Here is a 25,709-nt window from a genome sequence, read left to right on the forward strand (position 1 = left end):
GTACCAGTTGTGGACCGGCCCAAGGAATGGTTTAGTCTAAGAGGAGTACATGACATCAGTAGGCTCTTAAAACGCAAAACCATCACAACAAGTATCAAAAACACCTTTAGTACACCTTAGGCACAGAAATATACCTCTAATCACAGAATAACACATCTAAGGGACACCACGTTGGCAGAGCACACTCAGCTTCTAGCAATGGCTAAACATCAAAATGTAGGGCAGTATTATTCACTTAATCAAAATATTAGCCTCATTTAACTTTTTCTTTGTTTTGTTAATGGTTATGTGTTTGCCTATTTCTACTTTTAAATAGATACTAATACTTAAAGCGATGTTAGAAACGTTTGGAAGAGGCCTTTATTAAAATCAAATGTGGACCCCAATGGGGGGGGGGGGGGATTCCGATGTTAAAATTGCACCAAGAAGATACATGCAACAAACAAAAAAACAACAAAAAAGTTTCCATTGCTTTCCCCTCTGTTGAGGTCATTAAAGGGTTACAAAAAAGGAAAACACCACTCAGCTGGTTTTGAACCAATCGTGTGTTGTTAATCTTTCCGCCCCCTGTGTTTCCATACACGGTGATGCTTTCATGTGCCTCTGGTTTTCGGTTATCAACCAACGAACGGTTGTTAACGGTGTTCCCTAAATGCATTTCCTCTATTGCTGCAACACTGAAAACTTTTGCAAATGTGTTTTTTTTTTTTAGAAGCAACATAAAACTGGTGGACGCTGTACTTCAGTAGAGCCACAGCAAACTTGACTGTTATTGATTGTATACGTGCAGAGTTAGGCGAAATTTATTTAAACAATTACTTTAAAACCGTGGGCTTTAGTTTTGATATTGAACATACCAAAGGAACAACTTAGGTTCGTATTTAAAAAGTGTAATCTTAACATTTCCCTTACCTATTTGTCTTTGAGTGTTATTTGTAGCAGATTTATAATTTCCGATATTTCACAGATCACCAGAAGGCAGCAAAGGTCCACCCGGCGGTACGGTGATATTGAGAGGTCATCTGGGTTGTAAAATACAAAGAAAGCCGAGCAGGTAGGTGTCCGCTGATGGCGGAAATCGCTTCCCCGGCTTCTTTTTGAGACGATGTGACCAAGTTCATGTCGACTGTGGCATTTTACGTTCTCCTGCAAGCCTAGCAAATGAGCTAGCAAGTTAGCATTGTCAGCTAGCTGACTGGTTTTCCAGTGAGGTTACCACAAGAGTTGCAAAATTGTTTGTTTTGATAGTGTGAAAGGCTATTTACTATCCCTACTCTCAGTTTGTTGTTATTTAACACGCGTGTGTAATTTCTGTCCCAATTTGTCATTTTCAATGGTTGTATCAGGTAGCATGTTAGCTTGTTTGCTACAACCGTGAACCAGCTGTCAGCGTGTCGTGACTTCCTCGGTTCTATCTGTCTCCGTGAATCACGCTTACTCGTTCTTTCAACGAGGTCACCAACCGATAACCTATGCAGTTGCCTTAATATTCAGTTAATTCCAGACAGTTTTGAATATGTAAACAGAGCTAATCACCCGGTGGTTGGTTGTGTTTTAAACAAATATTTTAATGTCCTTGAATCCCACCATATCAGTTGTTTTCTCGCTCTTGAACGCGCTGGTTTGTAAAATGTGACCTCGATAGAGCACTGAGTGATTCACCTTTTTTTTTTTTTTTGTAATGTTGAAATTTTTCATAAATGTTTCTTACATCACACTTTTGGTTTGATTCATACTTGGATTTCCTTATTCTCTGAAATTCTTTTAAGCAATCGGGTGGGGTGTCTGATACATTTGTCAACTGCAAAACTCCTTCATTGCTCCACGAGTGATTCCAGTCAAAGTGGTGAGATCATTCATGAACGTTTCTTCTTTAGCTAAGATGTCTGGAGATCTCTCCCTCAACATTAATATCAAAGAGCCAAGATGGGACCAAGGTACATTCGTAGGACGTGCCAAACACTTCTTCATGGTCACAGATCCCAGGAACGTCCTGCTGTCCTCCGAGATGCTGGAGGAAGCCCGAGTGATCGTGGAGGATTACAGGTAGAGTCCAGAGATTGATAATGGATTATGTTAAAGTTGTGTGAATACAGATAAGAGAGAGATGTCCTTTCCTGAACAAGGAAGCATTAACCAGTGAATATTTACAGGTGTACTGGTTTTAAAAGTACTTAGAATATGTCTTAATGCTCAATCTCTGAAATGGAGAATAGCGCTCACATCTAATATATTTATTTGTTACTTTACCACAGCAGAATTTCCAACTGGTATTTTAACTGGCCTTGTATTTGAATATGAGCTATTATGTTTGTATCTTTTTTTGGACACTTTCATTTATTATTTCATGTGACAATACAGACATCTTTTTAAACTTAATGTTCCTTCAGTTTTTTTTAACACTTTTTAAAAAAAAATCTTTTACCCACCAAGTTCTAAGTAAATTATGTTACTCTTTTACAACAGTATATAAATTACTGACAGTGCAGTCTGTCTATTGTGTACTATTCATAAATCAAAAGGCCATACAGATAATAGTAAGAATAATGAATGAAAATGAAGAGGGAAAAACATAAAGTAAATTGCTTTTATGAAACCAAATTTATTGTCCGCGCTGTTCACTTAAATCAAGATGTTGCTCTCTGTCGCAGTTAAATCCTGCTGCAGATCTGCCGCAAGATTTCCCTCCAGACTTTCCAACACAGCTCATATCGATCAGCAAATGTCCATATATAGCCTTTTCATAAAGGGAAAATCAAACAGTAATCATCAAAAAAGAGTAATCTAAAGGAGCCCACTTTAATTTACCAGAGTGCAAATACGGTATGTGTGTCTGAGTTTTAATGTTTTAAGTCATATGTATATTAAAACGCATATTTTGAAATGGATTTTCCCAGAGCCGGGGTGGTGAAGCCCGGCCTGACAGAGGATGAGCTCTGGAGAGCCAAGTACGTCTACGACTCGGCCTTCCACCCCGACACAGGAGAGAAGATGTTTGTGATTGGCCGGATGTCTGCTCAGGTGCCCATGAACATGTCCATCACAGGCTGCATGCTCACCTTCTACAGGTATTACACAAGTAACACCATATGTTTGTTTGTTTTCGAAACCTAAGATTGTTAATTGGATAAAATATAACAATGTAAATCTGTAATTTGCTGAATTGTTTCCACGTGACCATACATTGAACATGAAAGCTGCAGCACTGCACTAAAATAGATTTTAATCCCTCCACAGAGTGAAAATCCTCTTAAAGAATAAAAAAAAATATCGCTCTCGCGAGTGAATAAAGAGAACTCATTGATATGTTGAGAAGCCAGATATGACATTTGATAACATTGCCCTACTTTTATGTGCGAAAGTGATCAAACAAGTCCAACAAGAGTAATAGTTACTAGTTTACCATCATTTTCAAGAGAGAATCGGCTGCACAGATGAAGAAGTGCAACGAGGTTCTCTCTTCAGAAATATATAATATTCAGTTATCAGGTCATTATTTATTCACTTTTAAATCAAACGCTGGCAGAAATTATGCGGAAACATCTAGCATCAGGTACTCTGCTACCTGCGATGATTTGATTTCTAATGTATACAATCAAAATTGGTAGATGAACCTGCCGGGTTCAGAGGGGGCTGAACACAGAATTGATTCAGCATTTATAGGATTTGCTTGTGCAGCAGAAAGCTCTCCTCTTCAGCTGTAGCATAATTCTTACTAAAATAGTCCTGCACACTGTGTAAGTTGAACTTGTTCTCCTTGTTTGCAGGACTACTCCAGCAGTGGTGTTCTGGCAGTGGGTGAACCAGTCCTTCAACGCTGTAGTCAACTACACAAACCGCAGCGGAGATGCCCCCATCACTGTGAAGTAGGGAGGACTTATCAACTCACTTCCACTTCTAGATCATTCCTGTCCGTCCTCCCTCTAAACTAGTGTCTGTAAGGAGGCTGTAGGAGCTGCTGTCCTCTCCTCTTCCCTCGCAGCGGTATTACGCTCCACTGTTCAGCATGTTCAGCCTCGTGTCACTCATGCTGACAGGTTCAGGGCATCTGCACTCTTTTCATTGAGCTGTTCAATGCTTCTTGATACGCTGCACTGTTGCATCAAATGCATGCAGTCACAAAGAATGAGGGGGGTTGCTTGGATGCACACTAAATCATCCCAGACTGAGCATGACATCAGGGGAAAATGTTCATATGTAGCATGTGTTTGCACCATGTGTGCTAGATTGTCATAAGCAGTGCTCTATCATTGGATGATTGTTGATTGTGTGATATGTGTGTAACGCATCTGTCTCCTCACAGTCAGCTCGGTGTGGCCTACATCAGCGCTACTACAGGAGCGGTAGTCACTGCCCTGGGACTCAAGTCTTTGGCCTCGGTAATGCCAGGCGAACAAATGCATACGAAGCACATCAATGTGACACTGGTGTGCTGACGGTTTTCTGATTCTGCTTTACCTCTCCAGCGTCTCCCTCCAATCGTCAGCCGGTTTGTCCCATTTGCTGCTGTCGCTGCTGCTAACTGTATCAACATCCCCTTCATGAGACAGAGGTAAGGTTTTAAATAATCGCTGACTTCTGCTTCAGTGTTGTTGCTGCGCTACACCACTTCTTTCCTGTTCCTTCCAGGGAGCTGAAGTACGGTATCCCTGTGACTGATGAGAATGGAAACCGGTTAGGAGAGTCTGTCAGTGCTGCTAAGCAGGCCATCGTGCAAGTGGTGGTGTCCAGGATTGGCATGGCGGTGCCAGCTATGGGTAATGACAATATTACATGTGCTGATTTGCACACCAAAAAAAAAAAGGATTTAAAAAAAAAAAAAGTTCAGCTCAAGCTTTATTTTCTGTGTGAGGAGAGCAGTCTTATAGTCTTGAATTTAAAACCTGATAAATGCATGTAACGTGCATTACTAAAACCAGTCATCACAAGTCATGTGACATGCGTTGTCAGGCTATCAGCTGATTTGTTTGGGAAATTTAAAGTTACAATCCTTCAGACTTGAGTCCTGGTTGATTTGGTGACCCGTAGTTACTGGTAGTGCAGGTTAATACGAGCGTTCACACAGCTCTGCTTGGCTGGTAAAGACCCCACCAGGCAGTCATTTTCTGTTTTCCCATCATTCTGGGATCTGTTGTCATACTTCACACAGTGTGAAATGATTAACAGTAGGACAGATGTTACCTCGCTGGGAAGCTGGCTGCTTCTGATCTTTGTTCCATTACCCCCCTAATGTGTCCCCAGTCAACAAAAGCTCTGAAAAGGACTGTTGTCTACTGCTGAAGATGTATATTTCATGAACGATAGCTGCCAGGGTGGAGCGAACTTAGTTTTTCCTCTGGCTAATTCAGAATAAAAGTTAAACTTGTGTTTCATCAGTGAAATGTTCCTAATATGTGATATACGGATGAAATGTTCAGTCTGCAGTCGCAGTAACTTAATACAGCGTTGAAAACACGGACATCTGACAACTTAATCGTCCACAATGTGGAAAATGTGTCTGTGGTTTCCCCAAATCATGAAGAGATGTAAAAACATTCGTTCATGTCTGAAATACAACCCACAACACCACTGGCTACATTGTATTATGTCACATTAACATACTGTGCAAAACAACTGCTGCAATGTGGACTATTGGCTCATCAATGAAAATAAATTAATATTTATGGTAAAGGTGTACATGTATTTTACTTTATCAAGAATATTCCCATTTCACATGAAAGGTTCAGTTGCTCATATGTAGTCAAGTAGTCCTTAATCTTGTTTTTTCTTCATCTTTGACAGATCTAGACCTCTTTTCGTGTGCGTCTCTTCATGAAATCTTCAGTTTTCCTGACTCGCTCTCTTCTTCTCTTGTAGCTATTCCCCCTGTTATAATGAACGCTCTGGAAAAGCGAGCTTTCATGAAGGTAAGCAGCAGACAACATGCATACTCTTACTTTCTGTTCTATGAAACTGGGTCTGCTCGTGTTTTTAGGAGGTTAACGCCACATTCCACATGATATTCATACATTGCAAACCAGTTGCCCAAGTGTTAAAGCAAATGTCAAGTCCAGTACGGCTTTTGTAACCTTTTTCTCTCCAATTCTGCTCTGATTGGTCTCCCTGCAGCGGTTCCCTGTCCTAAATGCTCCTGTTCAGGTGGGCCTTGTTGGCCTGTGGTAAGTAAATTGTTGAGTTATCAGCAACAATATCCGAACTGAAAGACACAAAAATCCTGAAACCTCTTTGTCTTATTTTCAGCCTGGTGTTTGCAACCCCTCTATGCTGCGCCCTCTTCCCACAGAAAAGGTACAGTAACACACATCCACCTCCACAGCTTCCTGTCTCACCTGAACATGCAGCTTTTTTTTTTTTTTTTCTCAAACATTCAACTGTTTCTCTGCAGCTCCATGAGTGTGAGTGGACTGGAGGCTGACCTGCAGGAGAGGATACGACAGAGCAGTCCTGGCACCACCACCGTCTATTTCAACAAGGGCCTGTAGGACCAGCACGCACGCACGTGCGCACGCGCATACACACACACATACACACACACACACACATACACAAACACACACAGACAGACAGGACATGTGGACCCTCACACTCCTGTGGATACAAGTAGGAGAGCAAAACAATTTATTTATGTATTTTGTTGTTACTGTTGTTGTCGAGTGTGCTGCATTTGTGTGTTGGGGTTTGACTCTGTGGAGCTGCTTCCAGTGTAACAGCTGGTAAACGATTCACTGAGGGAAACACTGACCATGCTGAGCTGAAGAATCACAGTTTACTTTGTATGTAGATGGAGGTACAAACTGTCCACTAGGTGGAAGTTCACAAAGACACTGATTGTTTTTTGTCAGTCATGTACGTTCGGTTCTCATGTCCCGTCCAGTTATAACTCAGACTTGTGTTATTGAATGTATCATCACCATCTTGTGTCCCCTCTCACTGAGATTTGCACCGTTTTCATTATTTCGTTCTGGTATAGTGTGTAAAACATCGGCGTTACCCCCTTTCATTATTTTCGTAAGACCATTTAAATGTCGTCGTGCTTCCTCCTTGTGAACTGGTGCAGCTTCTTCAACTCTCCTTTAAGTGTACTTATTCCCCTTCATACTCTTTGGACCACCTGAGAAAATGTACTTAAGTTCTAATACAAAAACACTCCTAGATGACAAAGCACAGCCTGAAAGTGTATTGGATGTCAATGTTAATATGTACTGTTGCCATGGCAGTGGCAGCCTTTCTTTCAAGGCCTTCTATTATTATGACCTAGTGGCGCCATCACAATCTTTAGCGTCACATGAATGAATTCTTTGTTGTCGATGTTTGTGAAGTGGAGAGACATATACCCTGCTTTGTCCAAAAGTGTTACTAAGAGGAAACTGTTTGGATAGACATGTCGTTGTTTTGCCGGTGTAAATCCCATATAGTTTAAGGTCGTTGTCATGTGACTTAGCAACTCATATTTTAATGTTCACAAGTGGGCATGTGGAATGAGGTGTTAATCTGCAGGGTTGTGCTGGAGATAACAGGGTTTTTTTATATGCAATAGCAGGATCGTTGCGCTGGTGCCGTCACTGTCTCATTGTACCAAATGAAAGTCAAATGCAATGAAGTAATAACTGTGGGTCGTTGCTTCGTTAACACTGACAGTCGGAGCTTCTCTGATCAAATTAAAACATTGACTGAGCTTTGATGTTAGAAACTAGGATGGCTCAGTTGCTTTCATCAACTCAGTTTTTTTTGGAGATAAATGTATTTGATAATCAGGACCATTCAGGCCATTGAGGAGGAAGTAGCAGTTTCAAGGTCTAGAAATGGCCGGAAAATTCTGGGGAAAAGTCATGGATATGTATTCCCAAATACCAGAATATTAGGGTTCATGTTGTTCAGTTAACAATGACTGAAAAAATATTGATTCACTTCACTACGTTTATTGTATTGATTAAATATACTCTCGACACCAATTTCTATTTCTTTGAAGAAATTAAAACTTTCCTCACAGGCAGGAAAAGGTCACGCGCAGGCTTAAATATGTATGAACCTTGATTATATTATAAACTTCAAGGTTTGCTCCTGTTACTGAATCCACCAATTCAGAGGATGATGGTGTCACCTACAGGAACATGTTTGAGCACAACCAAGTTAGGGGATTTATGGCAAATGAGGTCGAGTTCATCACGAGTTGTGGCGTGTTCCTCCGGTCAGATACGACTTTAAACAGTTGGCATTGTGAGATTGTACCTGCCATGTTAGACGTCAAGCAACGTGTGCTCCAAGATTAAATTCCTGCTCAGAGATATGAAATGTACAGTCAAGAATGATGTCTTGAGTCAACTTCTATACTGAAAAAGTAACAGTATTTGTCAATCACTACACCCCCTCCCCTCCCCCAGAGCTGATCACATGCACTGCAGGACAGTGTTCCAGAGTCACAGTACAGTGTTTGACATATTCTAAATCCATTATTGTTGCTGATTGTCTGCTGAAGCTGAAAACTGCACTATGTAACTGTTGCTGTGCTGCTGTAGGAACTTTAGGATTTGTGTTTATAAAGAGCACATATATTATCACCTGCTTTGTAAAGTATATATTAAAGATTGTACTTGTTTTGCGTGCTAAATGATAAACTACACTCAGTCTGGTATCTTCTACATTGCTCACAACCCCTCTCATGGTTATTTTGTGTAATAATGGTGTCAAGAACAAAACTGAATGGCTTAATCAGCATTTCAATATCACAGCCAAAGATGAGTTGGGTTTAATTTGTACCGGACTGAGGAAGAGAGCTTTTAAACTATTTCAGCTTTACTTTATGGACCTTTTCGTGTGTGTCTGTCTGTGTGTGTGTAAGGCTTTTACAAGAACATGTTTTTAGTTTGTTTCAGAAGTGGTCTTCCACTGTATTACTCAACAGAATGCCAGTGAATTTTAGCACACTGGCTGGCAACTCTGATATCCGCATTCAGTTGTGAATACCAGGGGAAAAACTACATCTTTGCCTTGTGAAGACATGTAAAGGCAATCCAAGTTATTGTTACACTCCACGAATGTTTGGTTATGTCACCTACATGCAGCTCTGCCATTATTCGTGTTCTCTCCATCCTCTTGTACTGTGTTGAAATATATTTCCTTGATGTAAAGTGTATATTACACAGAGCAATAGAATAAATGACTTAATGCATCTGCTCCATTTTTATTAAACTTGTACTATGGTATTGATATCTTGCTGCTGCGGACACATTTTTCTAAATGGTGCTTGTGCAGTTCATGAAGACATTTCTTACCTGGTACATCACATCTGTGTGACTCTAGAATGCAGTATTAGCTTGAAGCTAATGGAGACTAACAGCAAACCTGGATTTTACAGGCCAATGGGCTGTGAAAACTCTCAGGGTAAAGAACTGCTCCAACACGCAGGTGGAATAATCGAACAGAAGCATACTGGTGATGGAGTCTTTATTTGAGTGATGTCAATCACATGCAGAGGTAAACACAAACCTGCTTCACACACCAGAAGTCAAAAACATGGCAGCAGTAGCTTAATGTGTGTGTGTATGTGTATGTGTATGTTTAAGCATCAAACCTGCTCCTCTCAGTGTTGAGTTTAGAGCCAAGTTGTCATTATCACACAAAAACACACACGATGCACACACTCATTGGCCATGTTTGGGGTAGGCTTCGGTGCCTGACCAGGAGAGACAAATAATTCCTTTGACAGGACTAAAAGACGTCAAGTGTACTTTACCTGAATTACAAAACAAAAAACAAAAAAAAACATGCACACACGCAGGACAGAGGTATTTCATGATCATGTAAACAGATTTGAATGTCCATAAAATCAGGGATTGAGTGACGGATGGACTTAATCAGCAAACCATTTATAATTATTACTCTAGTTTTTATCTAAATAGCTCTCCTCTAACACCCGTAATTATTTCAGTGGCACTATTTTCTTGACAGCCTCGAGGACATCTGCCGTCTCCACTTTGTTGCCGAACTCCTTCTCCCGGTGTTCCAGTAGAATTCCCTGCAGAACACACAACGTGTCGTTAGGCCAACGTTTTATAAAACTATTGAGCACTATCACAGTCTGCGTTTGCTACCTGGTCTCCTGCTCCGATGACAAACACGCCCCCCAGGATGAAGCCCTCGCCGTTCATGTTGCCCTGATAACCTGACCTCCAGGCCCGCATGAAGTTCTGCCACACACCAAGACGGATGAAACCCAGACCGCCCATCCTCCTCTGCTGCGGCCCATAGAAGTGTTTCTATCAAGTGCAGTGGAACATGCATGTGCTTATTGATCACACTATTTATGAAAGACTCTGTGTGTCCGGTCATGTGATCTTCAAATAAAACTCCCTTAGCCCGTGAGTTGACTACTGTTTAACTCTTTCATGTTTAGAAAACTATGGTGATGTGTGAAAAGCATTTAGTCTTTCATTAACACTGCAGGACATTTAATTACTCAGTGTGGGTGACGACAAACACAAACGGGAGTGAAGGTGTTCAAACTGCCTTTGGTGTAACTTCAGATTCAGGAAGACACACTTTGAGCTCCGTGATCCTCCAGCTGCTTTTACAGACTCCACTGTTGCAGAGACCAGAATTTTCAGGATGGAAACTCAAAGCAGGACTTTTTAACTCCTGGTGTTCTTCCTGGTCTCGCTCAGTAAAACGTAAGCAGTTAGCATGACCATGGCAACCTCTAACTGCAGCTGAAACTTCCCAATTGATTCCACTGGTTCTTAACTCTTGACTGACATTTTCTGCCGATCCAACTTCTGATAAAACCCAGTGTCGTTGTTGAAACACGTCATGTATTACCTGCTGAAACAACCATGGAAACTCGTTTAAAAAAAATTGTTGCTGGACATTTTCATTCATTTCTCATGAAATATGGGCTCTTCAAAAAGGATGGTGATTACTTCTTATGCTGATCTGTTCCTTTAAAAGTGATACCAGCAACTCTGGTGCTCGCTGCTACTGCGAACCTTCTCATCGATGTAGATGTCCCCAGCGAAGTGCGGTCTGAAGTCCTGGATCTCTGTGCCGATGCTCTCCTTCACCACGGCGACCAGAGGGACCCCGAGCTCTTCCAGCTGGGGTTTTAGAGAGGACAGCTCGGAAGCTTCCTGGAGGAAATGAAGGAATCCACCATTAACCCTCTGTTTCAACTCAAACTGTCCTCTCGCATTCATCTGCTCTCACCTCTCTGCACAAAAATCATCCCGGTCGTCGTACAGCCATGATCACCGCCCCGTTCCTCTCCCACACACTCTTTGCTTTGATGACCTTAGACTCTGTCGACAACACCAGACACACTCGTTTATAATACACTTCTCCAAATCAGACATGAAACTGATGATAAAAGGAAGTTGCAAGGTTTCTCAGGACAAGTAAATACAACTCTACAGAAAGCAAATAGCAACGTGCTCGTGGTCAAATGCACAAGTCACACACAATGAATACGCTTCTTCAGAACAACAAACTTCAGCTTAAGGTTTAGGCAAAGACCTTTCCAGTGATCTACTCTGGAATAGCAGCAGCTTTTTAAAAGCAGCTTTGCCTTAAATGCTACACAAAACCTCTTTCACTGCATGTAGACAGATGCAACTGTGAAACCAAGTGTTAATTCTCCTTCTCACTCTGACACCTAACAAGTCGCACTGCGGGTGACATCATTCACCGCCAAATGTGTTGTACCGTCGTCGGTGCAGCGCAGGTCAGCATCTTCAAGGTATTCCACCGATGCCATTTCAACTTTCGGGAGACAAAGATCAGTGTTGGCCAAGAAGATTCCAGCGAGGGCAGCTCCGATAGCTCCAAGACCCAGAGACCACATGCCCATCCCAAACAGCTCCCCGTCCAGCCAGGACCCGGAAAACGAGGCTGCAGCACAGACATGAGCAAGACAATGAGCCACATTTTGATAAGTCGTCGTCTTTACAGGCTCAAACATGCGATTCTGAGCTGTGCTGATGTTGATATGTTGAACAGATGTTTATCTCCCTCTTGAATGTGCCATCGTCCAACTGTAATCTAAAATTAATTCAGACAATTACAACGTGTAAACACACTTCTGAAGGGAAGCGATGTTTGTAGATACAAGCTGATAGTATCTATAGAATGGGTTAGATTCTGCTGTGTGAAACAGAGCGTCAACGTGAGACGATGAAACTCTATTTTCTAGGAAATCAATTTGATCGCTGAAAACTGCAGCTAATATTTAGCTTTTAGGAAATGACCAATTGTTTATCCTTCACAAGACAAATGGATTTAAACCATTTAGACCTAAAAAAAAAAAAAAAAAAAAAAAAGATGGAGAAAAAAACCTGGCATTTTCGTATGTGACTCTCAAACAAACAATGTTAAGGTCAGTGTTAGCAAGTCCTGAAGTTGTTGAAGTTGCTGCCAGAAACAACAAATGACAGATGCATTCTAAAAACAAAAGTCACTTATGAACATCCTGATCAAACCCGTCAGCAGTGCTTAAAAGATTGTATCTGCTGCAAAATGTGTTTATTTTGTCTGGTCTTGCAGCTCCCTGGGCTGTTGTTACTTCAATGCAGGGAAATTTAAGGTCACTAAAGAGAATGGTTGCAACCGTGTGGATAGTCTTTTTTGCTTGCCTGGAGTGGGCTTGTTAGGACTGGCTTTACTCTGATGGAACTGAGCAGCCTGGGTTCTTAGAAACTGGGGCCTGGCTGTGGTGGAGGGCTGCCTGCTGAGGGTAACGCTGCCCAGAGAGAGGGCGGGGAGTCTCCACCTCAAAGCTGGGGACAGAGCCAGCATCGGGACCATGGAAAAAGTCTGCCCCTTTCACTATAAAAACACACTCAATGCTTGACTGGAAGAAAGAAACATGTCTTTTGTGTGAAAGTTGAACAAGAAGACCATGACTCATCTGTAACACAAGACTTAACAGGGAAAAAAAACAAAACAGCAACCAACTTAAATGTTATACTGTTAAACCAATTAGCCAGGTTGAATTAATGTAGGATTTGAATACCAACCTTGCAGTGAACCAGGGCTAAATCTACACTAAAAACAATGTAAAAGCACAAGTAACAAAATGACTCAATGCTATTCTTCCTTCTGCAACTTAGCTGCTCTCGCGTGCGTAGTAAATAACACCAACACACCCAAAAATATGAGCCATGAGCTGCACAGATGAAAATGACCAGTTTTGCTAACATTAAACAAGGAAGAAAATCGAAGTAGGATTTAAAATAATGATTCACCAAACAAGCAAGTGAAAAATTTAATTGTCATCTACTAACTTGTCTCCATTTCCAAAAGGTAAATAAATTGTCTCTCTCCTGGAACTGAGCTCAAACTACTTAAAAATTCTTTGGAGTTGTACTTTTAAAGGGGAAGGGCTGCAAAAACTGGTAAGAGTAGCAACCAGCAGGGAAACACTCCGAGCCAGACCAGTAACATTCACGGACACTTTCACCAAGCTGCATCAAAACTGTGTTATCCAACAAATGAATGTCCCAAAGTTGATGTTTTTCATGCGAATGTCATACATTTTAAACATGTAATATTTACATCCAGTAAATGTGTTTGTTGTGAACTAGCATATTGGATATTAGCCAAAAATCCAACATTGTGTGTCTCTGGAATATGATGAAGAAACTGAATGTAACTGAGCTTAGAAGAGAGAGTTGATAACTCAAATTAGCAGTTGGACATTTTTACATCATCAATCAATCATTTTTCAGTAAAAAAATAATAATAATAATAATAATTCCGGCTTGCTTCTTCTTACATAATGGCCATAATGGCTATTTGAAAAGTTGCAGGATTTAAGCAACAAACAAAAAGCATTTTATATTTTTAGTTAGGCGTGATTATTTGAACACAAATGCTGCTTACATGCTGATTCGTCTGTATTAACAATACAGTAATTGACTACAAAAAACCCATCATGATGGAGTTGGGAGCGTTTTCCGCTCACACTTCTCACTACAGTGTGCTCACATTAGCGCTGACGTTGTAGCCGTAAACTTCAAATTGAATTATTAGCAGCTACATGTTAGCTTGCTTAACCGCTGACCGTCCTTTAAACCGGTAGGACAGCAGCCACTGAATGCTGGAGATGCCCTTGATATCATCGAGTCAAGTTTTAGCAAAATAACGTAACAAACCGATAGGTCCAAACTCATTTATTGCTTTTTTTGTCACTAATAGAGGTTTAATTGTAGTAGTTACTATAGCATTTGGGAAGAGATCATGTTGGAGTTCACGCCACAATGAATGTGCGTTTGTATGTTAGAACGTAGCATTTAGCTAACTCGGCTAACAGCTAAGTTTATGGTATCTTGTCATTAGCAGGTGAGGAGCAGGACCATAACCGCAAATAAAGGCCGTGGCTATGAGCAGGATTAGCTCAGACAGGTGCATACGTTTCGAGCATGTTGTTGTGAAGATGTAAGTTAACGTAGACTCACCAGGACTCACTGTGACTCCCAGCAACAGATGCTCTCCAGGGGAAGATAGCGAACAATCGTTTTTTCCGGTGCATGACAGGTTGGCTGCTCTGGGGTTCCATCGGGTCACATGTAGCGCTGCGAGCCAATCAAATCACTCCTTCATTTTACCACGAACCAGATAAGCTCGGCGCATCCTGTCGAGGTTACTTACGCACACATACAATTTTAATTAGTGCCATTTCTAATTTTGTAATCCTGTGAATTAAATGAATATCAACCAATCACAACGTTCACTCGGAGGATGTGGCTTAAATGAAATTGAAATCCCACTGAATCAAACTATTAGAATTATTATTACATACATTTTATGCACCATTGTATTTTATGACTGTCAGTTCCACACAAAAGAAAAAAACGCACTATGAACAAAATATTTAAAATACATCGTAACTCCACAAAGTCAAGGAAATTCATATTGTTGAATTGACACAACAAGCTGAAACCCAAGCTTTTTAAACTCATTTTCTCACATTTATTTTGGTCTCCTTGTGGAAAAGAACAATATTGTAAATATTAATTGTTGTTAAAGTTATTGTTGGATAATTTTATTTGGCAGACATCTAAGTATTTGAAAGTGCATACCTCCATCCATCCATTTTATTCCGTTTATCCTGTTTAGGGTCGCATGGGGGCTGGAGCCTATCCCAGCAGCCTTCACCCTGGACAGGTCACCAGTCCATCTCAGGGCCAACACATACAGACAGACAACCATTCACACTCACATTCACACTTACGGTCAATTTAGAGTATCAATCAGCCTCGTCCCCTCTTGATGTCTTTGGACTGTGGGAGGAAGCTGGAGTACCAGAGAGAACCCACGCAGGAACAGGAGAACATGCAGACTCCACACAGAAAGATCCCGTGCCCGAGCCGGGACTCGAACCCTTAACCGTCTTGCTGTGAGGCGACACAGCCCAAGTGCATACCTGTAATAGTTTATTTCAGGTGTCTTTTCCTCTCATAGCAAAACCTTCAATGTCATGTAAAGGGAGTCTTTAGTGTCACTGAAGATCATGATTTACCAACAACAAAAAAGAAGTCCCCACGCTATTTTTTTTCTTTCATTGTCCTCCTCTGTGGCACTTAAACATTTTTAGATGCACCTGATCTTGTTCATCTTTGCTTGGATCGTGGAGCCCATGATGTTTTCACATGGAATGGTGGTACGTTGCGTTCAAATAAATATTATTGGGCTACAGTTGTAAAAGTCACAGATATTTTCCGTCTGATGCAACACCTCCTTTGTCTAACAAAAACGGTGGTTCGGTGCGTTTGGGTGGAAGCAGATGGAATCACAACTCGTTAGTCGAAAGACAAGATGCTAAATGTATCACAGAGAAAGTTGATCTTGTTGAATTAATTGTTGTCGCTAAAATTCCGAGGTAATATGCCACTTTTTTAATCGAATGCACAAGAACAATCTTCTCTTTTTAAAACATCTTTTTACACAACGCCATAATTGTAAACAGAGTTCAGCGCAGGCCGTGGTAAACGAGCCACAGATTAAGGGAAACTAATCGAGCGAGATAAACCGGTCGAAGTTCTGGAACTGTGACAAGATGTGAGCAGCAAGCAGAAAACACACGAGCAGGTAATGGGTTGCTAGTGTCGTGACTAGTTTATTGACGTCAGCTTACATGACAAACATGTTTATTCTCCCTCATGATGTCGGTCTTGTTCAAAGTGTTGGATTTATACGTGTCAGTGTCAGAACTGTCCTCTCAGCAGAGTTTAGAAACAGATCTTCATTAAAACACACAAGAGACCGCCACAGAGTCAAGGCCGCATGTCCACGCACGGAGACAATAAACAGTTAAAGTGGCTCAATTCAGCCAAATGAGTTGCGACAGACAGTTATATAACAAATGGTGAACGCAGCCAGGGCGACAGTAAATGGAGAAAATGAAATAGGCCTCAGCTTTGTTCTTGGGTAGAGTGAAGAAAAAGAAAGGCCATTTCTGGTCTGAAAGAATTCAGACATGCTGGAACAATTATTACATAACCCTTAAATATTCAGCAGTCGCTCTAGTTTAGAGCTCTATCTTGCTACGGCTTCTTGTATTTTGCGGGCTGTTCTGATTACTGCCAGCATATTGACTTTATCCCCAAACTCCCTCTCACGGTGCTCCAGTAGAATACCCTGGAAAAGACACGTGTGAGTAGGCTGGTACATTTGTTGGAAAACATTCATCTTGTGATTTTGAGGGCTACCTGATCTCCAGGCCCAATGACGAAGACTCCACCCAGCACAAATCCTTCACCTCTTAGGTTCCCCCTGAAGCCCCTCCGGTAGGCCCGCCACAGGTTCCTCCACACGCCGATACGCAGAAACATGGAGAGAAACATCCAGCGCTCTTGAGGCCCGTAGAAATGTCTCTGCACGAGGAAAAAGCAGCTTATTGGATTAAATTGTGTAACCTTACATTTTTCTGTGATTGCTGGTGAAACCACCTTCTGATCCACGTAGACCCTCCCAGAGAAGAACTTCTTGAAACCGTCCAGCTCCTTGCCCAGGTTTTCTTTGACCACGGCAAAGAGAGGCACTTCAAGGTCCTGCAGCTGGGATTTTAGAGAGGACAGCTCCGCAGCCTCCTGACGGCACGCAATCAGATGGTGTGAATCAGACATCAGAGAGGTTGCATGCATGACTGACTCACAAGCACACACACACACACACACACACACACACACACCTCTCTACACAATAATCATCCAGGTCGGCGTACAACCATGACAACAGCGCCGCTCTTCTCCCACAGAGTTTTGGCTTTGTGGCGCTCATGGACTGAAAGAGACAGAAGGGTGTCACTGAATCTCAAATAAGTGTGACGTCCTCTAAAGGGACATTCCTCACATCATCCAAACTTGTCCGATGACCCATATATGACCGATATATATCAGCTTGGTCAATATTTTTGCCGATATATTGACCTATTGTAGATATACCATATCTGCATATATTGTGTGATATTTGCGTTTTAAGAGAACACAAGTCAGAAAAAGATGCCTACATTTCTAGTGGTGTTTATTATTTCAGTGCACTGATAATTTGAACAAGAGTTTATTTTAAACTTGTAACTTCCGTATCGCATTTTATTCTTGAGATATAACAAAATGCCTATCTAAAAAAAATTTTTAGTGTGTAACATAAGAATGTGACCTTTAAAATAATGCTTATCTGATGGTTTACTCGGACTCACCGCCGCCGGTTGTCTTTAGTTCTGTGTTCTCCAGAACTTCCAGGTTGGCCCACTTCGGAGCCGTCTGAAACCAGTCGGTCAGAGAGCTGATGAGCTCAGCCACAAACAGGCTCACCGCCTTCAGGACGGTGGTCACACTCACCATGGCCCTCAGCTGGTTCCTCAGAAAACCTACAGACCCTAAAAGAAAAGGTTCACATACACATCTGCTGAACTGCCATCTGGGTCTTATTTTGGCTTCTTATATCAGAAACAGGTTGTAAGGAGGCATCTACTCACCAGTCTGTGGTCGCTGCTGCTAATGTGGAGGACTGATGGTTTCCAGCGGACCCTTAATCCCTCTAAACTCAGATCAGCCTTGAACAGGACAGGAATTCCTCCAAGGAAATAAAGCTCATGTTGAGCTGGATCCTCTGTACCAGGGTCAGCCTGGTGCAAAGTAGCACTCTCATCACAATGCTTTAATAATTATTTATGTATCTTTACGTGTTGCTGGGATTAAGTTCAGACTCTATAAATACAAGTTATGTCATCTGGTCTTTTCATGAAATGCATGAATATCTTATTTAAGTGCTGAAGTCCACACTTGTCTCTTCTCTCTTCAGGTTTTATTGTGTGAAAGCAGAATTAAAGTTGTTGCAGAAGCCCTGACATGTGCCCTTCGGGACTGGAGCGACACTGCCCCTTGCAGGAGGTGAGTGGTATTGCACTGCGGCAGATGACCGACGTTATCGTTATCCATTCACCTCATGAGGATTTTTCTCTATGAATTTTGTTCTCTATCATTGCTTGTCTCACATTACTGGGTGTGTGTTTGTTTGTTTTCAACAATAGGCACGTGAATATCAAATCTCCGACTTTCCACAAAGACCGCAAAAGTACACTCATTCTTGATGTAAGTAGAGGTACGAATACTTGTGCAGAGTTACAGATTCAAGTTTTTTTTTTCCAGTCAAATAAAACTGCAAGTTTTAGGCATTGAAATGTTTAAAAGTAAAAAAAAGTTGCAATATGATATTATAAAGTTAAAAAAACAAACACACAAAAACAATATTCGGTGGCTATTTTTTTATTTTGACGCATCCCAGAGTGACACACAAATTGAACATTAATTTAGTTACAATGTGCAAATCTGTTTTCAATGTCAGGAACAGAGACAGAGTACAGACATCTGTGTTCAAATGAAAGTGGTAAAATTCGAAAATATCAGAAAAATAATTACACAAAGATTAATACTTCCCACTTCTGCGTTTCCATTACACCTGTACCTGGAAACGTACAAGTTTGCCCCACAAGTCTGATTTTTCATCCAGTGTACTTACAGTTCTAGTATCTCTCTGATGACAAGTGACTAAACCCTAATCACAACCGTTGCTGATTAAAATCCAGCCCACTGATTTCTTTCTCTAATTATGTTTTCCGCTCCAGCTTTACAATTTCGAATATATCAAGATTAGATAGTGGATCGTCGTGACTCACATTGCTTATCAGAGACCACCTTCCCTCTCATGTGCTACGTTTAGCTTAAGGCCCTTAACACCATCTGAGAGAATTAGATTAGTAGGAATTCAATTCTGTGGCCTTTTTTTTTTAAAGGGTTTTTTTGGGGGGGGGGGGGGGGGGGGGATTTATCAGCTGTCCTAGATGTTTCCCAACCTTATTTGCATGCATGGAAGGAAATAAAATGTGAAATGTCAGTGTTTCATCCTTCCTATGAGTCCGCTGCTCTATATGATTTAAGAAGAGCTTCTGTTTCCAGGGTCACTGTGTACAGTTTACATCCTCAGAAACATCCTCTGTCTGTTTTATACCTTCTTTTACAAGCAGCAGCAGAAGAGACAGCAGCTTCATCTGGCCAGTGCCGTGTAGTAAAGGGGGTCCAAGGTGTGTGAAGGGTTGAACCTCTCTGACTCTTTGCTTATCCCGTGAGTGCGTTGTGCAATAGAAAGGCGTTGTCGGAGTGGTATTGTGGTAATATTTCACTGATTGGTGGCAGCTTCGCAGAGGAATGTGCTTATGGTTCAAATCCGCCAGAATAGAGACGGGATAGGATGACGCCGCGTGAGCTCAGCTGCTGCATTCCCTCCGGTTGTTCTGCTCAGACATGTCGACCAGCGCGTGTGTGTCTGTGTGATGTTGTTAAAGTGCACTCCGATGTGTGTTTCTCCTTGTAACCACAGCTGAATGTTTTAGCTTCCTGGATGTGCAGAGTTTGCTGCACAACGATTGACCAAAGCGTTCATTTTCTCTGTGCTCAGAGAACATCTGATTTTTATGAGGTGGAGTTACGAGGATGATTTGTGATGTCATAAACTACAGAAGCCAGTCCGGGTGGAAACACAGACCTGCATGCTCTTTGGTGCCTAAGGCCCTAATTTAAGCTGCGACCAGCAACGAGCGGACCCACACATCCCCTACACACCTCATAATGTGTCCCACCATAGAGTGATCATTTTTGGATTTTGCGCAAGGAGCAGACTAATGTATGCACTGTGGCGCAAATATCATTTCCTGCATCCACTAGGTGGCAATAGAGAACGCACACTTACCATATATTGTGTTGCTGTACATCTCATGAACACAGTACTGTCATGTTCGTGTTTGATACAGGAGGTTTACTTCCTGTAACCACTAGGTGTCACTATTCATTAAAGTAATCTTGTTGACGTCTTCAGGCTGGAAGCCATCAAACAGTTTAGAAAAAAACCCTGACAACACTGATGGTGAAGATATCAGGAGTAATTCATGTTGTTGTGATGTTACTTTAAGTCAAACCCAAACATTGACACCTCAGTCACTTCTCCTCAATGAAGAAAAACAATCCAGAACACGAATCAGTCACGCCAAACATTTGCACTCACAGCAGTATTTTCACCATCACTCAAACAATCAGAAGGAATCTGAAGTGTAAATGTTTAAATCGGAGTATGTCAGAATAACAAAGGAATTGAAATTCCAGTGTATCTTTCCCCCCACATATTGAAACAGAAATTTAAGACGCAGATAAATGAGCTGCAAGATGATTTTCCAGAAATCAATAAAATAAAAAGACTTATTGAAATGCCTTTCATTGTTTCTAAAGGTAAATTTGTACTCTAACTACTATAGACATTAATAAATGGAGTAGTTGGATTGTGCACATGCGCGTGCATGTGTGTGTACACTTCAACCCCCCCCCCTCCCAGGGATGGTGGCAAGGCAAGGCAAGGCAATTTTATTTGTATAGCCCGTTTTCACAAACAGTTTGTCTCAAAGGGCTTCACATGGCATCATAACAACATCCTCTGTCCTTAGACCCTCTGGGAGTCTCTGGATCTTTAATTTTTTGGGGTCCTGAAAGTTTTTTGAGTCCCAGATTTCGATCAATATTAGACTGATAACAGAACTGAGAACCTGAGCAGTGATGTGTGTGATGGATACACATACTGGATGCTTATATTTGACTAAATTCAGGCTTTTACTTGCTATTTGCTCAAATTCAGAAGTTATTTCACGATTGCATCTTCCACTTGTGTTTAGAAATAGAAGCTAAACCACAAATCACAGATCCATCCACATCTGCGGGACTCATTCAAAGTCTGGTGTTGATCAGACCTCTGCTTTGCTCATCACACACACACACACATACACACACACACACACACACACACACACACACACACACACACGCACGCAAAACACACAAAATCACAGAACAGACTCTTCTTGGACCGCTGCTCCTCTGATGGGGAGTGTATGGGATCAGCCGCCAATCACAGCGCAGGATTTGCACCCCACCTCCTGTGTAGCCTTCTCGCTGGCAGGCATTGGCTGCCATGTTACATTCCTATTGGAAGAGGGAAGCCAATCAAAGAACGAAGTGGGTCATAGCAAAAGAAGGACATGGCGTCAATAACAGCTTATGTCTATGTGAGAAGAGATTTGGCGGCTGGAGAACCACTTCCTCAGCTTTTCTGTGAAGGGAGCTTTGGGTGAAGAAGAGTTTTTTAATATTAATAATTCTGCCTGAGAAGGTTGTAAAATCCCCAACAAGAACTCTGCTACAGAGAAATATAAACCCAAAAGTGTTTAATTATCTAGTGTTACATAAGTTGTACACACCAATCGCTCCACAATCTCTTAACCCTGTAATTAAAGGTCACTGTTTTAACACCGGCGAGATCCAACATATTCTACCTGCAAGGACAGTGAGCCAGATGGAACCAGCTGGTAACTGGACGGCGACCTTGAACCTGAGGAAAGACAAACAGGTGTTAACAGACTTCAACACTGCAGCATGTCCTTTATCTCATCCTGTTCTTTCAAGTTTGAGTCTGAATCTTCCCCCAGAGTGACCCCAAACTCCTGACCTCAGACTTTAGACACAAACACTGTGAGGTCATTATGACACATCTGATGCTGCCAATCAGAGGGAGGGAAGAGTCAGATTGATTCAAAGTTAGTTTTTCTCTACAATGTTTAACATCATGGATTTATGTCCATGTAAACTTGAATGAGTCTCATGTCCTTTGACTGGGTCGGGACAGGAAGTTTTTGCCTCTAAGTGGTTTAATATTTGAACGCAACACAAAGGTCACGAGGCCTTTATCATTTTGCTCTTCATCCTCAGAGAGGCCCTGGAGTTCTGTGGACGAAGGTTCAAACTTTATCCAGATTGTGTCCTCATAAATCTGCCTTCTCTCACTGATCTTCATCAATCAGTTAAAAGTAGTTCATGTTTATTACTGAGGTCCTAGTGGACAATGGTGGCGCGCCTCTGCCCCTCTCTTTTGTGCAATTGCCAGCTGTAATTGGAAAAGTAGAGCTGACTTTATTTTAAAATGTATTATTTAAAAGATGAAAGAGGTAGAAGTGTTCAGTATTTAATTGTGCAAGTGGACTGTTTGTTCGTACAGTCTTGGAAAACCTGGAAAAGTCATGGAATTTGAGAATAGCAATTTTTTTCGTACACCTCCCAAAGCTTTTGAAAAATAAATAACGACAGTAAATTTGAGAAAAGTTACCTAAATTTCGTCTCCAAATACCTGAATATTACATTGTGTGGTTCCACTGAGAAAATGTGTAAATAGGTGTTTCAGTCAATTAAAGGTTTGTTCTTGCTGCTGTAAAAATGTAAATTACCCCACTGTGGGACGATTAAAGGTTTATCTAAAAATATGAATGAACATTTTTGTTTGTTTGTTTGTCAGCAGGATTAAAAAAAAACGAGAAAGATTTTTACTAAACTGAAGAATAGCTTACTGTGTGTGTGTGTGTGTGTTCTCAATTTGTGAGACGAACACAAACCTGAATGGAGTTGTTGTATTCAGGTAATAATAAAAAAAAGACACCATCTGGCTTTCAGGATCTTTTGTTCGCTACCTGCCCTTTGATTTATCTCTCCATAAACATAATTCATACAGAAGCAGGTTTCAAGATATAAGATACAAGTGCTTAAGATGGACAGCAAAAGGTGTAGAACTGAGAAATATAATGCAGAGACATGGACATCTTGTTTTTTTTTTTAAAAATCAACTTTTTGCAGTTTGGCTCAAACTTCCATTTATTTATTTACTTCTCTGTTATTAGGAGCAACGTAGCAGCGTGAGTCTGATGAAGTCCCTACAGGACGATGCTACACGTGTTCCTGCTGTTGACCTGTTCTAGTAGTGGTACTGTGTTAACGATACAACTACAATAATCTCCTGGTACAACACCAAAATTCTAAAATTCCTTCAATCCCACTTTACTGTGAGAATCCAGTAAATATTTCCCCAGTTTAAAGCTTCACACTGACACGTTGTCAACACTCAGATAGGCGTTATCGTTCTACACAACCAGAATGATCTTGTTTGTGTTGAGAAAAAGCCTTTTCCTGGTCAGTCATTAACATATTTGAGGTAAAACTCACAGAGCGGACTTTTTCTGCATATGTAACAAGTGTCGAGTGTTTTCACAGCAGTGCACGCAGGTTCAAGTCTGGCCGAAACAAGCAACCGTACCACCCGCGGTGCCACCACACTGGCTGGCTGCTCTCTTTGGCATCAGACAGGACAGTCAAGTCTGCTCTGGTTTAATCAAGTTCATGTTTGAACAAGTGTCACAGAAGCAACCTCCGACCTCAACATACATAGACGAAAGCCGTGTCCCACTTCTGCAGAAGATAGCATTCAAGCAGCTTCTGAATGGGACAACGAATAATCATCTGTTGAATAATCAGCTGTTATTAAAAAGATTGATGCTGCTATTCGCCCTGCATGTCAACATGGCTGCCATATTGGTCCAGGCACAGTAAACACACGCGGGGATGTTTGTGACAAGATTTGTAAAGCATGGGTTCGGTTTTGTGGAAGTGCGAGATGCAAATGTTGTATTTTTTACTTCAACAGTATTATCTGAGGGAATCTTTTGCTGCTGAGGGGGAGAACAACCTGTTGAATCGATCTGGCCGACAAGTATTCGCTACATCTGCCAATTTAGAGTCTCCACTTAAACTCATTTCCATATTTTTTGGTCTGTGAGAGTAAGCCAGACTCTAAGATAGAAGCAGTAGGGTGAATCACTGCAGCAAATATGTCTCAGTTTAAAATAATATGATAATATACTCATTAACATTACATACACAAAAGATAATGATGTTGCTGCGGTGTATATCAGTGCGTCCGCTTGTTTTCTGGGGTCGAACAAAGGAGGAAGGTCTCAATTGTCCTCGTCGTTTCAACAAGGAAAAGAGTGAATTTGTGCATGAATGAATGTTTGGGATTCTTTTTACCACCGCTTTTATCTGAAAAGCAATAAAAGATCATGGCTGTCTTTTGTGTTTTATGAGCCCATATACGCACTAGAAACAATAAAGGGGAAAATCTGTAAATGTATTCATATAAAATGTCATCCCAGTCTCTGGAAAAAATAATCTCTCCTTATACTGTTGTACACTCATACTATACTGTATAGTATTTATACCGTACTCGTCCCTGTATAAGCTAAAACAAATCCATTCTTAATTTAATAAATAAGTAATAAATGTGAGTTTTTACAATATAGTAATTCAGGTCATATACTATATGCAGACACACCCTTCTCGTGTGTTGCTGCAGTAAGTAATGTTTTAGTGACGGAACGCACAACTTTATATTCTTCCAAAGACAGAGAGTAAATCTTTCCATATAAAAACGACACGGTGAAAACGTTTGATAAATCTAAAGGTATTGTTTTTATCCCAGGTTCCCCTTTTCTTAATGTGGGTGAAAAGGCCAGTTTTGCCAGATGGCGAAAGAATCAGAGTGACAGGCCAAATCAGTCAACGTCTATGCAATGCTGCTGACTGACAACATGTCCCACAATGCAATGCAAAGGAAATGCCAAAGCTTCTCAAAGCTGCAAAGATTTTCTTGATGGTGATAGAACGTTTTTATGAACAATCCAGTAAACAAAACAAATTTGCAAACTTGGGCAGTTACTATGTATTGTGTAATGTTGCAGGAATAGTTGGCCTAATAGTTGGATTTGGGATTTGCGAGTCTGGAGCACAGACCTGATCCCCCCTCCTTCCATTGCAATACATAACTGTATCCAACCGCCTCACACACACACACACACACACACACACACACACACACACACACACACACACACACACACACACTTCCTGGCAATGTGATGTTGTAAGACTTGGTTTTATGCCACAGCTTGATGGAATGATTCTCTTTTTTTTCATATGAAATATGTTCACATGATGGGTCTTTCTTGCATTCTCAGGACTGCAATAGTCTTGAGAAGGAAATGTGTTATTTTTCAATAAAGTGAAAGAATGAAATTGAGCTTTTAGTTGCTCACTCGACATGGCGTGATTGAACACTTGTGGCCCAGGGTGAGATTAGATCTGGAAGCAACTAACCCGCCTGGCATTAATTTACTATTATAGTGCTTCTCATTTGTTTTCTTAATGTGTGAAAAGCAGCAACTGCCTCGTGCATTCGTAGTCTAAAAATCAGATATTTAAAACACATTTTTTTCTGAACAGCAAACAACTTTCTTTTTGATT

General features: G+C 41.1%; 2 protein-coding genes, 1 long non-coding RNA gene and 1 pseudogene across 5 annotated transcripts; 2 read left to right on the forward strand and 2 right to left on the reverse strand.

The window, feature by feature from the left end:
- The first annotated feature begins 845 nt into the window (after positions 1-845).
- Positions 846-9,169, forward strand: sfxn3 (sideroflexin 3). Its single transcript, XM_086181495.1, has 12 exons — positions 846-873; positions 968-1,054; positions 1,878-2,046; positions 2,898-3,068; positions 3,768-3,866; positions 4,304-4,379; positions 4,467-4,552; positions 4,630-4,757; positions 5,857-5,906; positions 6,109-6,158; positions 6,241-6,288; positions 6,386-9,169. The coding sequence occupies exons 3-12, from the start codon at positions 1,883-1,885 to the stop codon at positions 6,480-6,482; spliced, it is 969 nt and encodes a 322-aa protein (XP_086037621.1). The 5' UTR covers positions 846-873; positions 968-1,054; positions 1,878-1,882; the 3' UTR covers positions 6,483-9,169.
- Positions 9,170-9,430: 261 nt separating this feature from the next.
- On the reverse strand, positions 9,431-14,573 carry LOC147247499 (peroxiredoxin-like 2A). Of its 2 annotated transcripts, none has more exons than XM_086181497.1 (6): positions 14,445-14,573; positions 11,695-11,880; positions 11,200-11,291; positions 10,983-11,123; positions 10,092-10,256; positions 9,431-10,015 (listed from the first exon to the last, which is right to left on the reverse strand). In XM_086181497.1, exons 2-6 carry the CDS (start codon positions 11,837-11,839, stop codon positions 9,920-9,922), a joined length of 639 nt encoding a protein of 212 aa, XP_086037623.1. In that variant the 5' UTR covers positions 11,840-11,880; positions 14,445-14,573; the 3' UTR covers positions 9,431-9,919. The 2 variants fall into 2 exon arrangements, with proteins under 2 accessions (XP_086037623.1, XP_086037622.1); XM_086181496.1 differs by lacking the exon at positions 14,445-14,573 and adding an exon at positions 12,621-12,792.
- Positions 14,574-14,738: 165 nt separating this feature from the next.
- Positions 14,739-20,295, reverse strand: LOC147247500 (peroxiredoxin-like 2A; annotated as a pseudogene). The gene is made up of 7 exons (XR_015109621.1): positions 20,236-20,295; positions 17,966-18,115; positions 17,687-17,866; positions 17,180-17,271; positions 16,938-17,078; positions 16,698-16,862; positions 14,739-16,626 (listed from the first exon to the last, which is right to left on the reverse strand). The product of XR_015109621.1 is annotated as a peroxiredoxin-like 2A (transcript).
- Positions 15,779-22,814, forward strand: LOC147247501 (uncharacterized). The gene is made up of 6 exons (XR_015109622.1): positions 15,779-15,868; positions 15,956-16,077; positions 16,954-17,878; positions 18,292-18,380; positions 18,521-18,581; positions 21,824-22,814. It is a non-coding gene; the product is annotated as an uncharacterized LOC147247501 (long non-coding RNA).
- The last annotated feature ends 2,895 nt before the right edge of the window (positions 22,815-25,709 follow it).

Source organism: Aulostomus chinensis, chromosome 16, assembly GCF_037954235.1.
Source record: "Aulostomus chinensis isolate RoL2024-O1b breed Wild chromosome 16, RoL_Achi_v1.0, whole genome shotgun sequence".
NCBI classification, from domain to species: Eukaryota; Metazoa; Chordata; class Actinopteri; order Syngnathiformes; family Aulostomidae; genus Aulostomus; species Aulostomus chinensis.